This window comes from Malus sylvestris, chromosome 11 (assembly GCF_916048215.2).
Source record: "Malus sylvestris chromosome 11, drMalSylv7.2, whole genome shotgun sequence".
In the NCBI taxonomy this organism is placed as follows: Eukaryota; Viridiplantae; Streptophyta; class Magnoliopsida; order Rosales; family Rosaceae; genus Malus; species Malus sylvestris.
Window position 1 is genome coordinate 11325123 of NC_062270.1, and position 14839 is coordinate 11339961.

The following is a 14839-nucleotide window of genomic DNA, read 5'->3' on the forward strand; positions in this document are numbered from 1 at the left end:
AGAAAATCCTAATTAATTGAGAGAGAAACGAGTATAGGAACGTACAATTATGGCTTGTTTCTGGTTATTGTGTTATTTTTTTTCAAACTTACTTTTGCTGTGTTGTAAGAATAAACCATTGTGAAAAAAATAAAAATAAAAACCAAATGTTGGATAAACTATGTGGTAAAAGTGCTTTTAGCAAGAAAAAGATGGGGTTAGGATTGTCAATATAAAAGTTTCATTAATTGATACTATTTTCACCTGCCTCTAATGAAAAAAGATTTCTTTTTTTTTTTTTTTTTAGAAGCATGTGTAGAGGTGCTTCTGCTTTCTATTGGTTTGGATCCATCATTTTGAAAAAAATACACTTTTTTTTATATGAATATAGCTTTTCTTCAAAAATCTCATTCTACACTCCTCATAAATATAATTTTCTTGCTAATTATAGAATGTTTGAAGTGTAAAATGAGAATATAGCATTTCTTCAAAAGTCTCATTCTACACACCTCACAAGTATAATTTTCTTACTAATTATAGAAGGTTTGAAGTATAAAATGAGATTTTTGGAATGTCAATAACAATTTCTTTTAAATAAATAAAAAATTTAGTTATAGAAATAAATAACAAAAACAATTTCCGCTGCCGGGATTCGAACCCAGTTGTTGTGAAACAATGCTCAAACCAATTTTTCGTGCTACAGCGGATTTTTAGAACTTACTTTTGTTGTGGTGTAAGAATAAACCATTGTGAAAAAAAAAAAAAAAAAAAAAAACCAAAGGTTGGATAAACTAGGTGGTAAAAGTGCCTTTAGCAAGAAAAAGATGGGGTTAGGATTGTCAATATAAAAGTTTCATTAATTAATACTATTTTTACCTGCCTCTAATGAAAAAAGATTTTTTTTTTTTTTAGAAGCATGTGTAGAGGTGCTTCTACTTTCTATTGGTTTGGTTTGAAAAAAAATACACTTTTTTATATGAATATAGCATTTCTTTAAAAATCTTATTCTACACTTTTCATAAATATAATTTTCTTGCTAATTATAGAAGGTTTGAAGTGTAAAATGAGAATATAGCCTTTCTTCAAAAGTTTCATTCTACACACTTCACAAGTATAATTTTCTCACTAATTATAGAAGATTTGATAAAATGAGATTTTTGAAATGCCAATGACAATTTCCTTTAAATAAATAAAAAATTTAGTTATAGAAATAAATAACAAAAACAATTTTCGCTGCCGGGATTCGAACCCGGTTGTTGTGAAACAATGCTCAAACCAATTTTTTGTGCTACAGCGGAATTTTAGATGCTGGTAGAAGAATTTAAAAAGTATTTAAAAGTAAGAGACTCTTTGCAATTTGTGATAAATATGCCAAATTTGAATCCCCTCATCTTTATATAAAAGCCAAGGGCCCAATGAATAATGTTTTTTGGTGTCACAAGCTTAACCAAACATAATTAGACAAAAATACCCCTCAAACAAAAAACTTCAAAAGCAACTCAAAATAATGCAACAAATGTGGCAGGGGTATTTTTGTCAAATTGACAGTGTTTTTTTAATAATTAGTTTTTGAGATGTGTTATTCCCACCCCGATGTCTTATCTTCCCACCCACCTTTTTATGAATTTTTTAATTACAAATTTGTCCATTTGTAAAATGACTAATAAAAACCTTAGATACCCCCTTTTGCATTACTTTTTTTTTATATATAAAATAAAAAAGAAAAGTTTAAGTGTGATAACTCTCACGCTATGTTTAGAATTTTTTTACAGAAGATCTTATAAGGATTGAATGCATTTATTTTAAGTTATAATTTTCTTGTAGTCTAGTTTAATTAAGTTGTACTTTTATGCAGGTGTTCTTGAAATCAGGTCATCCAATTCCTCCTATAGCGACAAATTGGGAAAGATATTGTGAACGATGGTGTTTAGAATGGGCTACTCCGTACATTGATCGTATACAACAATTCAAACTTATTGTAGGGTCTACTGTTATAACTAGAGAGATCGTGGAGCTTGGCGAAAATTGAAGAGAGTAATATTATTTGTTTAGAAGAGAGTAAAATATTTGTTTATATTCTTTTTTTAAGAGAAATTTATCTCTAATTATATATAGGGTTATTTTAGGAATAACAGTGGGTGAGAAAATAACATTTTAATTTTTTAACTTTTTATAGTGGGTGTAAATATAACGTGGGTGGGAAAATAAGACAACGGCGTGAGTTTAGCAGCTCTCTAATTTTTTCTATACATTTTTATTTTTTTTAAATAATTAGTACCTCACAATAGGCTAGCAATAATATGATTCAATCAGTTGTTCATTAAATATTATTTTCTCTATTTATAAACACGTTCAAAACATCTTAAGATGTGTTGACATACCTCGACCTGGGATGTCCGCTAGGACTCCGAATCGAGCTGTGCTGGCCGACACCTGGAAGGTGACGAAGCCATAAAGTATAGTTATGTGGAAAATATGAATAAATTTAAACATAAAAGTGCCTAAATATAAGAGTATGCAACACAATTCACAAGTGTAACAATGCAATATTTAAAATGTAATATATATATATATATATATATATATCCCGGGCCGGGATGTGACAGGCGTGAAATGCCAGTTATAAAAAATGTCTTTCATACGCGGATAATAATGTGATTAAATTAGTTGTCAAATGATTTTTTTTTTTTTTGAACAAAAGATATTATCTACACTAAGGGGAGGGTGTGGGCTTAACCTCACAATGGGTTAGGAATAATGTGATTCAATAAGTTGTTTATTAAATTTTATTTTCTATATTCTTAATATAAACTCAATAGATACCGATTTTATTATGTGGATTTAGCTACTTTAATTGGTTTATGAAGAGTTTCTTCTAGCATGATCTAAGCTTATTCATTTACTTCAAATATTTGACCTTTTTTTTTTGTCAATTTACGCATATAAATACATTTAAAACGTGTATGACGCGTAGCACGTCGTGATTCAAAAAATGCATTATGCACACACGTAAGCGCATGCATGAAGGCTAGTAGCATATTAAGTGAGTGGTCAACTAAGATTGACCGATGGGTGGCCATAATTTTAATTATGTGGGTTTAGGAGAACATGGTCATATGAGTAATGTTATTCATACCATATTTTTGTACCACATTTCTATACCACATTAGGTGGCATTTGATGTGGACAACCACATCATTTGAAAATTTTGCAAAACCCAAGGAAATGAAGGAGAAAAACTCCTCGTATACCACAATCATCATTTAATTAACTAGTTTTTCTTAACTATTAGTTTATTAAATAATGAACTAAATTTAAAAATCTGATTAATTCAAATGATATGGTTGTCCGCATCAAATGCCTTATAAGGTGGTATGAAAATATGGTACAAAAACATGGTATGAATAACATTACTCATGGCGATATATCTACGTGTCAAAATATCACAATCATCTCCGAATTCTTATTTTTAATATATGCTTTTTTATACTATAGTTCAACTGGTTGTAATTATAATTTAGATTCCTACCGCTTAAGGTTATGTAATATTCTATATATTGTAAGCATTATACACATAAACAATCAAAGAATAATATTTCTATATGATCTCGGCCTAACTAGGTCCTAGGGTTTGTCCCAATCCTTTTCAGTGGTTTTTCTCTCTCCCTCTTTGTCTCCTCTTTCAGCACGTCTGCCTCTTCTTATACTTTTCTACTCGACCCCAACACCACCCAATTTGTCAAACTTACCGAATCCAATTACCTTCACTTTTCGATTGGAATGAATTTATAAAGTAATGACCTTTCAGTAATGATCTAAAACATATATTCATTGAGATATATTGTGGAGCGGATCCAAATAAATGGTTACCGTCACAAACTGATTAGTGCTTGAGTGCGTAATAGTAGTAAAGACCAGCAAAAGAAAAAAAAAAAATATATATATATATATATATATATATAAATCTAAACTTGGCAATTAAGAGAGAAGTTTGACAAGAACAATAACAAGTATTAATCAACATTATAGATATTAGAACCCTTTGTTCAATGTTGACTATAGCATATTCAAAAGAAAGCCAAAACCATGAAAAGAAAAATGAAACAAAAGCAAAACGATTGATCTGTCTTTATGCTTCAATCTTCAAATTACTTCTTTGACGCTGTTTAAGTGAAACAAGGCTCTCCAAGCACGTAAAAACACAACCAACTTTGCCGATTCCACGAATGTTGATTTTCCGATGGCTTTCGTCATTAAAATTGTACATGATTAACTGTTCTCCGAACACCATCAAATCATGAGACTCTGTCCAGAAACCGGAATGTTTTAATGTCGAATACAGGATGGAAACCCTCGTTTTAGTCCAAGACTCCCTCACTCCATATTCCGTCATGACCCAAAACTCGTTATATGTTCCACCACGAGGATAAGAATGATGCGTTATGCATAAACAGTGTCTGAAGACTCCCAATTTCATCTACCTCTTAATACTTTCAACAGAATCGCATTCAAGTGGGAGTGAAATTTCTCGAACCCTCTCCTTCCTCGTTAGAGCGAGGGAAACAATCGCTTGTGACTGATCTTCGAGTCTTTCCCCGAAACAATGGAGATCTCCATTCAACAAAATCCCCTGTTGACTTGTAATGTAGGGAAACAATCTCTCAATCTTTCTCCAAGAATCGGTTTCCAGCGTATAAACACTAAACACAACCCCTTCATTGAAATAATCGATGAAGGGGTTGGTTAAGCAATCGTGTTTATTGTAGATTCCCGTAACCACCTTGTGTTCATTAGTGGAACGATCAAATCCAACCCCGTATACCTTGACTGAATTCCGATAATTCTCTTCTCTTGGTATTTCTGGCAGTTTCTTGGTTTCCTTGGTGGAGGGGTCAACCAAATATAAACTTGAGTCACACAACATGCATAACAAGTCGTTGCAGGAACACAAGAAGGAAACGAAAAAACCCGACACTTCGCTACATACTCGTGCTCGATGGCTGATACCTGTGCCACATCAGTAACTATGACGCTTCGTCTTTGGCAGAGTGTCTTTGTCTTTGATTGCCTTGTTGAAGTGCATTGTGATGAATTTGGGGTTGGCGATTAGAGAACGCCATGGCTTTGAGACGCACTCAAAGCGGCGCAAGGACTTAACTGGCAACCATGAAAGAATCTCGTGTATGAGCTCGGACGGAAGGTGGCTAGGGCTTTCCCCCAGCTGGGGTTTCATTCTCCTGCAGAGAGAACTAAATTATTAGGGGTTACAATGCAAAAGATAATTAACTGACTTTTCCAGCAACTTATATATTAGGGTAGTTTGCTTGTTATTCTAGTCCTAGCCGTGTTTTAGGACCTGCAATGTTGGCATTGAACAAGGAATCCTGCAGGGTTAAGGGCCCTATCCCTATCAAAGGTAATTAAGGAGTCTGACTGAAGGATTCTAGAATTAATTTCCGAAATACAAAACAACAAAGCCTTATCCAACTAAGTGGGGTTGACTGTAATTTCCGAAATACTACAGATAAGTTTTCAATGAAATTAATCAAGGTCAAGAGATGAGAAAAGAAAAAATCATCAATTACATACCCAACTTCTGCCCCTCCTCCCCTCGGAACAAAATTCTTTCCGCATGTGGGCTCTTCAAATCCTTTTCCTCAATTTTTGCTCAATTCGATTACATCTAGTTCAGAGTACAATTATTTGGGTATGCTAATCCAGTGACTTCATAATTATAAACAAGTAAAATCACGTGACAAAAGGTTCACATACGTGTATTTACCGGGCCTCTGATTAACAGCTAGGGGAATCACGAACATGTGAGATTCAACAAGACAGCCGACAAAATAATCAACCAGAACCCCAAGTGTTCATCCACAGTGTCTGTAAAGCAAATCTGGACAACCTGTGAACTGTGACCTGTGAGATCATGCTTGCTAATTATAGAAGGTTTGAAGTGTAAAATGAGAATATAGCCTTTCTTCAAAAGTCTCATTCTACACACCTCACAAGTATAATTTTATTACTAATTATAGAAGGTTTGAAGTATAAAATGAGATTTTTGGAATACCAATAACAATTTCCTTTAAATAAATAAAAAATTTAGTTATAGAAATAAATAACAAAAACAATTTCCGCTGCCGGGATTCGAACCCGGTTGTTGTGAAACAATGCTCAAACCAATTTTTCGTGCTACAGCGGAATTTTAGATGCTGGTAGAAGAATTTAAAAAGTATTTAAAAGTAAGAGACTCTTTGCAATTTGTGATAAATATGCCAAATTTGAATCCCCTCATCTTTATATATAAAGCCAAGGGCCCAATGAATAATGTTTTTTGGTGTCACAAGGTTAACCAAAAATAATTAGACAAAAATACCCCTCAAACAAAAAACTTCAAAAGCAACTCAAAATAATGCAACAAATGTGGCAGGGATATTTTTGTCAAATTGACAGTGTTTTTTTAATAATTAATTTTTGAGAGGTGTTATTCCCACCCCGATGTCTTATCTTCCCACCCACCTTTTTATGAATTTTTTAACTACAAATTTGTCCATTTGTAAAATGACTAATAAAAACCTTGGATACCCCCTTTTGCATTACGTTTATATATATATATATAAAATAAAAAAGAAAAGTTTGAGTGTGATAACTCTTACGCTATGTTTAGAAATTTTTTGCAAATGATCTTATAAGGATTGAACGCATTTACTTTAAGTTATAATTTTCTTGTGGTCTAGTTTAATTAAGTTGTACTTTTATGCAGGTGTTCTTGAAATCAGGTCATCCAATTCCTCCTATAGCAACAAATTGGGAAAGATATTGTGAACCTCCGTACATTGATCGTATACAACAATTCAAACTTATTGTAGGGTCTACTGTTATAACTAGAGAGATCGTGGAGCTTGACAAAAATTGAAGAGAGTAATATTATTTGTTTAGAAGAGAGTAAAATATTTGTTTATATTCTTTTTTTAAGAGAATTTTATCTCTAATTATATATAGGGTTATTTTAGGAATAATAGTGGGTGAGAAAATAACATTTTAATTTTTTAACTTTTTATAGTGGGTGTAACTATAACATGGGTGGGAAAATAAGACAACGAGGTGAGTTTAGCAGCTCTCTAATTTTTTCTATACATTTTTATTTTTTTTAAATAATTAGTACCTCACAATAGGTTAGCAATAATGTGATTCAATCAGTTGTTCATTAAATATTATTTTCTCTATTTTTAAACACGTTCAAAACATCTTAAGATGTGTTGACATACCCCGACCTGGAATGTCCGCTAGGACTCCGAATCGAGCTGTGCTGACCGACACCTGGAAGGTGATGAAACCATAAAGTGTAGTGATGTGGAAAATATGAATAAATTTAAACATAAAAGTGCCTAAATATAAGAGTGTGCAACATAATTCACAAGTGTAACAATGCAATATTTAAAATGTAACTTATTTACGACATGGCAAGCAAAACATAATTCCATATAAAAATATATATATATATATATATCCCGGGCCGGGATGTGACAGGCATGGAATGCCGGTTATAAAAAAGGTCTTTTGCACACGGATAATAATGTGATTAAATTAGTTGTCAAATGATTTTTTTTTTTTTAACAAAAGATATTATCTACACTAAGGGGAGGGTGTGTGCTTAACCTCACAATGGGTTAGGAATAATGTGATTCAATAAGTTGTTTATTAAATTTTATTTTCTATATTCTTAATATAAATTCAATAGATACCGATTTTATTATGTGGATTCAGCTACTTTAATTGGTTTATGAAAAGTTTCTTCTAGCATGATCTAAGATTATTCATTTACTTCAAATATTTAACTCTTTTTTTGTCAATTTACGCATATAAATACATTTAAAACGTGTATGTCACGTAGCACGCCGTGATTCAAAAAATGCATTATGCACATGTGTAATCGCGTGCATGAAGGCTAGTAGCATATTAAGTGAGTGGCCAACTAAGATTGACCGATGGGTGGCCATAATTTTAATTATGGGGGTTTAGGAGAACATGGTCATATGAGTAATGTTATTCATACCATGTTTTTGTACCACATTTTTATACCACCTTAGATGGCATTTGATGTGGACAACCACATCATTTCAAAATTTTGCAAAACCCAAGGAAATGAAGGAGAAAAACTCCTCGTATACCACAATCATCATTTAATTAACTAGTTTTTCTTAACTATTAGTTTATTAAATAATGAACTAAATTTAAAAATCTGATTAATTCAAATGATATGGCTGTCCACATTAAATGCCACCTAAGGTGGTTTGAAAATGTGGTACAAAAACATAGTATGAATATCATTACTCATGACGATATATCTACGTGTCAAAATATCACAATCATCTCCGAATTCTTATTTTTAATATATGCTTTTTTATACTATAGTTCAACTGGTTGTAATTATAATTTAGATTCCTACCGCTTAAGGTTATGTAATATTCCACATATTGTAAACATTATATACATAAACAATCAAAGAATAATATTTCTATATGATATCGACCTAACTCGGTCCTAGGGTTTGTCCCAATCCTTTTCGGTGGTTTTTCTCTCTTCCTCTTTGTCTCCTCTTTCAGCACGTCTTCCTGTTCTTATACTTCTCTACTCGACCCCAACACCACCCAATTTGTCAAACTTACCGAATCCAATTACCTTCACTTTTCGACTGGAATGAATTTATAAAGTAATGACCTTTCAGTAATGAAATCATTGAGATTATTGTGGAGCAGATCCAAATAAATGGTTACTGTCACAAACTGATTAGTGCTTGAGTGCGTAATAGTAGTAAAGACCAGCAAAAGAAAAAAAAAATTATATATATATAAATCTAAACTTGGCAATTAAGAGAGAAGTTTGACAAGAACATTAACAAGTATTAATCAACATTATAGATATTAGAACCCTTTGTTCAATGTTGACTATAGCATATTCAAAAGAAAGCCAAAACCATGAAAAGAAAAATGAAACAAAAGCAAAACGATTGATCTTTCTTTACGCTTCAATCTTCAAATTACTTCTTTGACGTTGTTTATGTGAAACAAGGCTCTCCAAGCACGTAAAAACACGACCAACTTTGCCGATTCCACGAATATTGATTTTCCGATGGCTTTCGTCATTAAAATTGTACATGATTAACTGTTCTCCGAACACCATCAAATCATGAGACTCTGTCCAGAAACCGGAATGTTTTAACGTTGAATACGGGATGGAAACCCTCGTTTTAGTCCAAGACTCCCTCACTCCATATTCCGTCATGACCCAAAACTCGTTATATGTTCCACCACGAGGATAAGAATGATGCGTTATGCATAACTAGTGTCTGAAGACTCCCAATTTCATCTTCCTCTTAATACTTTCAACAGAATCGCATTCAAGTGGGAGTGGAATTTCTTGAACTCTCTCCTCCCCCCGTTAGAGTGAGGGAAACAATCACTTGTGACTGATCTTCGAGTCTTTCCCCAAATCAATGGAGATCTCCATTCAGCATAATCCCTTGTTGACTAGTAATGTAGGGAAACAATCTCTCAATCTTTCTCCAAGAATCGGTTTCCAGCGTATAAACACTAAACACAACCCCTTCATCGAAATCATCGATGAAGGGGTTGGTTAAGCGATCGTGTTTATTGTAGATTCCCGTAACCACCTTGTGTTCATAAGCGGAACGATCAAATCCAACCCCATATACCTTGACTGAATTCCGATAATTCTCTTCTTTTGGTATTTCTGGCAGTTTCTTGGTTTCCTTGGTGGAGGGGTCAGCCAAATATAACCTTGAGTCACACAACATGCATAACAAGTCGTTGCAGGAACACAACAAGGAAACGAAAATACCTGACACTTCGCTACAAACATACTCATGCTCGATGGCTGATACTAAATTCTGCTCATCGGTATCATTATGATCGAGAAACTCGTCGAGGTGCATGGAGTAGAGTCCATTATGTGCCACATAAATAACTATGAAGCTTCGTCTTTGGCAGAGTAAACGGTCTGTCTTTGATTGCCTTGTTGAAGTGCATTGTGCTGAATTTGGGGTCAGCGATCAGAGAACACCATGGCTTTGAGACGCACTCAATGCGGCGTAAGGACTTAACTGGCAGCCATGAAAGAATCTCGTGTACGATCTCGGATGGAAGATTGTTAGGGCTTTCCCTCAGCTGGTGTTTGATTCCCCTGTAGAGAGAGAACTAAATTATTAGGGTTTTCACTGCAAAAGATAATTAAATGACTTTTCCAGCAACTTAAATATTAGGGGTAGTTTGCTATGTTGGTATTGAACAAGGAATCCAGCAGGGTTAAGGGTCCCTAATCCCTATCAAAGGAGTCTGTTTAAATAATTCACTAGAAGGATTCTAGAACTAATTTCCGAAAAACAACAACAACAACAAAGCCTTATCCACTCAGTGTGGTTGGCTGTAATTTCCGGAATACTACAGATAAATTTTCAAAAAAATTAATCAAGGTCAAGAGAAATAATTAATGAAAAAGTCCGCAATTATTTACCCAACTTCTGCCCCCTCCCCCCAAGAACAAAATTCTTTCCGCATGTGTGCTCTTCAAAACCCTTTTCCTCTAAATTTTCCCTCAATTCGAATGCATCTAGTTCGGATTACAATTTTTTCGGTATCCTAATCCAGTCAATTCATAATTATAAACAAGTAAAATCACATGACAAAAGGTTCACATACGTGTATTTACCGGGCCTCTGATTAACAGCTAGGGGAATCACGAACAAGTGAGATTCAACAAGACGACAGCCGACAAAATAGTCAACTGGAACCGCAAGTGTTCATCCACAATGTCTGTAAAGCAAATCTGGACAACTTTCTGGGACCTGTGACCTGCGGTATAAAACTTGGTGAATACTGTGGATGGCTGCATTGATGCTTTGTGAATCAAATTCCATGATCTTCATCCAGTTCTCAACGTCTCCGATTTCCTACGACACAAACCCACAAAAGAGTCGGAACTATTAGTACATTCCACTCTCAAGAACTTCAGAATTTTCGGCACACCTATTGCCAAAAAGCGTGGCTTTGGTTACGAGTCTTGTGACTCTAGCTCACATTTCTCAAAAGCTAATTATTATTTTGTTCCTTAGAAATTAAATGAACCTTAATGGCAGTGTTGATAGAGTGCATGACTGAGAGCCATTGATCAGTCCGTTTGACGAATTGGGAAATGGTGGCAGTCGATGCCTGAATTTCAAGATCGATTTGTTTCTCGTTTACAAACAATTCTTTCACCCCACAGTTCACTGCTTCCACCAGAAGCTATGCCACACTCACAGCCTTCTTAGTGGCATCATCACTCGCCTTCTCTGCCGCAATCAATCGCATTATTCTTAATTATTTATCTATTAACTAATTCATTCAAACAGTTGAGAATTCTGGCAACATAAAGAAACAAACCACAGATCGAATGTCGGGGGTACTGACCAGTGAGTTTGTGGATTCTGAGGGAGGGATGGTGGTGCTCTTGTACCAATTGAGCAAAGAATCTTCTAGTTCTCCGGGCTTTGTCTTGGACAAGCACGATGCCACGGGAGCATGTTCTAAGGGAAGAGATGCTGGTGAATACATGCTTGGCAGAAAGTTCTCGGAGAGTGAGCTGTGCTGATTTCTTAACAGCACTATTTGAGGTGGGCTAATATATTATTGTTTCCTGAAACGATTTTCGACCAAATGGCAACATTTTTTGTAATCATCGAACACAACGTAATGATGCACTGTTTTAACTTCAACAATAAGAGGGGTAACTTGTAAAACGTGTTTATCTGCCACAACAAAAAGGAAACACTGGATCAGATTCTATTCACATCAAAAGATGCTAACTAATAGCTTTCCTCCAAGATAAGAATACTTCTCAGTCACTTGAAGTCCGGTAAATTTGTGCTAGATGAAATCAAAGTAAACGGGAGATGTGCTTGCAGGTGATCAATGACACTACCTGAATTGAGCATGGGCATTTGGATCTCCATAGTCATCTTCAAGCACATATAGAAGCTTCCTGTAAACATGCCCACTCAGAAGGTCTTTCTCTTCGAAGTCCTTCAACAATTTCATTGCTTCGCCAACCCTTCCTTGTCTGCAGATTTCATCAAGTATTGTCTTATAAGTAATGAATTCAGCTGATCTTCGATTCTCAATCATCTCCCACAGATACTTCAGTGCTTCCTCAACCTCTCCATGAAGAGCCAAAGCATTCACAAGTGAGTTGTATGATTTACTACTCAGCATAAACCCTTTGCTCTTCATTTCATTGCACAGCTGCTTAGCATTATTTGTTCGGCCTTGGCAACATAACCCATGAATGAGATAATCGTAGGAAAATGAATTTGGTGTGCATTTATAGACCACACCCATCTGATGGAATATTCTAAGTGCATCATTGAGATGAAGGGAAAGTACGTACCCCTTAATCATAGAATTCAAAGAGTAAATATCAGGCTCAATCCCATCATCCACCATTTGCCGAAACAGACACCTGCTTGTCTCCATATACATGTGATTTATGTAAGAATTAGATCCTCTACTCAAAAAGGCCGTAAAAAGAATATTGTACGTCCTGATTGAAGGCCTACACTCCATGTTTCTGCTATTCCTCATGTGTTTAAATATATTGACAGCTCTAGTCAACTTCCGAGCTTCCGTGAAAAAATAGATAATGGAATTGTAAAGCGCCTCAGAACCAATGTAAGAAATAGCAAGCACTTGGTTGACAACATCATCCATTTCTTGATACATTTTAGCTATGCCAAGTTTCTTTATCGTAATGTGATAAGTAGAAACATCATGTCTGAACCGCGGCTGTTGTGATGCCCAATTGAACAACTCTAAACACACAAAAGGATTGTCTTGCTGAGTTATAACATTGCAAAGCTCTTCAGGTGTAAATCTAGGCAACAACTGGGATAAGGCCCTTTGAAACTGGACTTCATCAAGAGTTGATCTATTGGATTCCGATCTTTTACGTTCTCTCCTTCTAAAAGATCGTGATGGGGGCTTGGTCGAGTAAAAATTATACAGCAAAAACCGCTCATATATACCAAAATATCCATTTGAAGCGATTTTGGGAACTGGGTCAATTTGGGTTTGAATCAAATAGTGTATAGGCCGCAATGTGCTAGTGATGGAATTCAAACTATATGAAAGAACATCCTTTCTAAAGCAATATCTACGAACGGAAAGCATATTACTGAATGATTTACCGCAAGATCGAAGCAGCAAGCTTCGTAATACTGCACTTCTTAATTTGGTTGTGCCTCCTTACAAATTATGAACTTCTAGCCTGAAAACTGAAATCACAAGAAAAAATCATCAAAAGCTCAATCAGACAAATACTTTTAAAGATCGAAAACATATAAAACGAAAAAAACCAAGGCCTTTCATCATCAAACATAATTTTTTTGAAAAAGAAAAAAAAACATGAAATGATTGCAAAAGCTGATTTAAATAAAATTAGACCTTTCTATATGATTATACAAAATAAAGCTAACCCAGAATCCAAAATCCACAAATTACAAAATTCTCCAACATTACTCTGGAAACTGACTGAAACACCACAAGGGGGTAAACAATGCGCAATTTGTACCGAAACCGATACGAAATAGCAGACGCCTAGCTTAAAAAAATTAAAATAAAAAATAATGAAAAATGCTTGAATACCTAGCGAATACAGAAGCATTGAACGCAACAGTTTCCAGGAGAAAGAGAAACAACATACAGATTACTATTTGTATTATTTCCATTCCTTTAATTCATTTTCGGGTTTCTCGGCAACCAAACAGGTCGTAAGGAAATAAAAAGAAGTTGGGAAGAAGATTACCTGAGAAAGTGGTAAAGATGAGAATGGATGGGAAAAATGCTGGGGAAATGGGAACTCCAATGCAACTCCAATATGTGGCCTTCTAATGGTCTGTACAAAACTCACCGTTCTAAGGACGCGGATCCTCTGGATCCTCTTCTATCCGGAGCCTCCAAACACATTAATCCTAGCCGTTGAAGTAGATCGTGCGGCTAGGATAACTGTAGCTCCTTTTTCATTTGTCAAAGACTCAAAGTTGTCTCTTCTCCAAAAGCCAATTGAACTTTAGGACTTGTTTTTTCTTTTAATTGGCAGCCAAAGCCAAAGCCAAACCGTACTTGTTGTAAATTGGAATCGACAGGTGAACCACAGCAGAAGGGAAGAAGGGAGAAAAGATGAGAATTTGCAACTCAAAATTGAAGGAAATTTAAACGGTATTGTTGTAAGATTTGAGAGAAAAGACTTGTCGGAAGAAAGATGTATGCACTAAAGTATCGTTTGGTATGCAGATGGAACGGGACAGGATAGGATGGGACGGAACGGAGAGGTTATAATTTTGTGTTTCATGGATGTGGAACTAGTCGTTCCAGGAGGTGAGGCAGAACAAAAATTCACCCAAAATTCTGTTCCACCCGTTTTAGGTGCATCAAACGTGAGACGGAACGTCTCGTCCCACTCCATTCCGTTCCGTTCCACGTACCAAACGGTATCTAAAAGGACAATTTTTTTTTTTTGTGGGGTGGGGGAGGATTTTTGCTAACTGTAAAACAATCCTTGATTCACTATTAATTTACAATCAATGGATAGAAACAAAAAGGCGAGTGCAAAGAAATAGAGAGGTTCCGCTCGGCATGACATTTTAGGTTTCACAGTAAGGCGTTCACGCTGAAAAATTGGTCGCATTATTGGACCCACTAATCTGGTTTGGTGCAGCTTTTGTTTATAAGTATTTTAATTCAGCAGAAAGTAAGACATAACAGTACAAATCAATTTCACATTAAATGGATGCGTTTTAATTGTTTAT

General features: G+C 35.0%; 1 protein-coding gene, 1 long non-coding RNA gene and 1 pseudogene across 2 annotated transcripts; all 3 read right to left on the minus strand.

Moving 5' to 3' along the window:
• Positions 1-3554: 3554 nt before the first annotated feature.
• Positions 3555-4786, minus strand: LOC126591346 (uncharacterized). The gene is made up of 2 exons (XR_007612355.1): positions 4618-4786; positions 3555-3586 (listed from the first exon to the last, which is right to left on the minus strand). It is a non-coding gene; the product is annotated as an uncharacterized LOC126591346 (long non-coding RNA).
• A 5203-nt stretch (positions 4787-9989) lies between these two features.
• LOC126591345 (biogenesis of lysosome-related organelles complex 1 subunit 1-like) lies at positions 9990-11785 on the minus strand (annotated as a pseudogene).
• A 169-nt stretch (positions 11786-11954) lies between these two features.
• On the minus strand, positions 11955-13898 carry LOC126591344 (pentatricopeptide repeat-containing protein At2g27800, mitochondrial-like). The gene is made up of 2 exons (XM_050257000.1): positions 13837-13898; positions 11955-13306 (listed from the first exon to the last, which is right to left on the minus strand). Exon 2 carries the CDS (start codon positions 13200-13202, stop codon positions 11955-11957), a length of 1248 nt encoding a protein of 415 aa, XP_050112957.1. The 5' UTR covers positions 13203-13306; positions 13837-13898.
• Between the last annotated feature and the right edge of the window lie 941 nt (positions 13899-14839).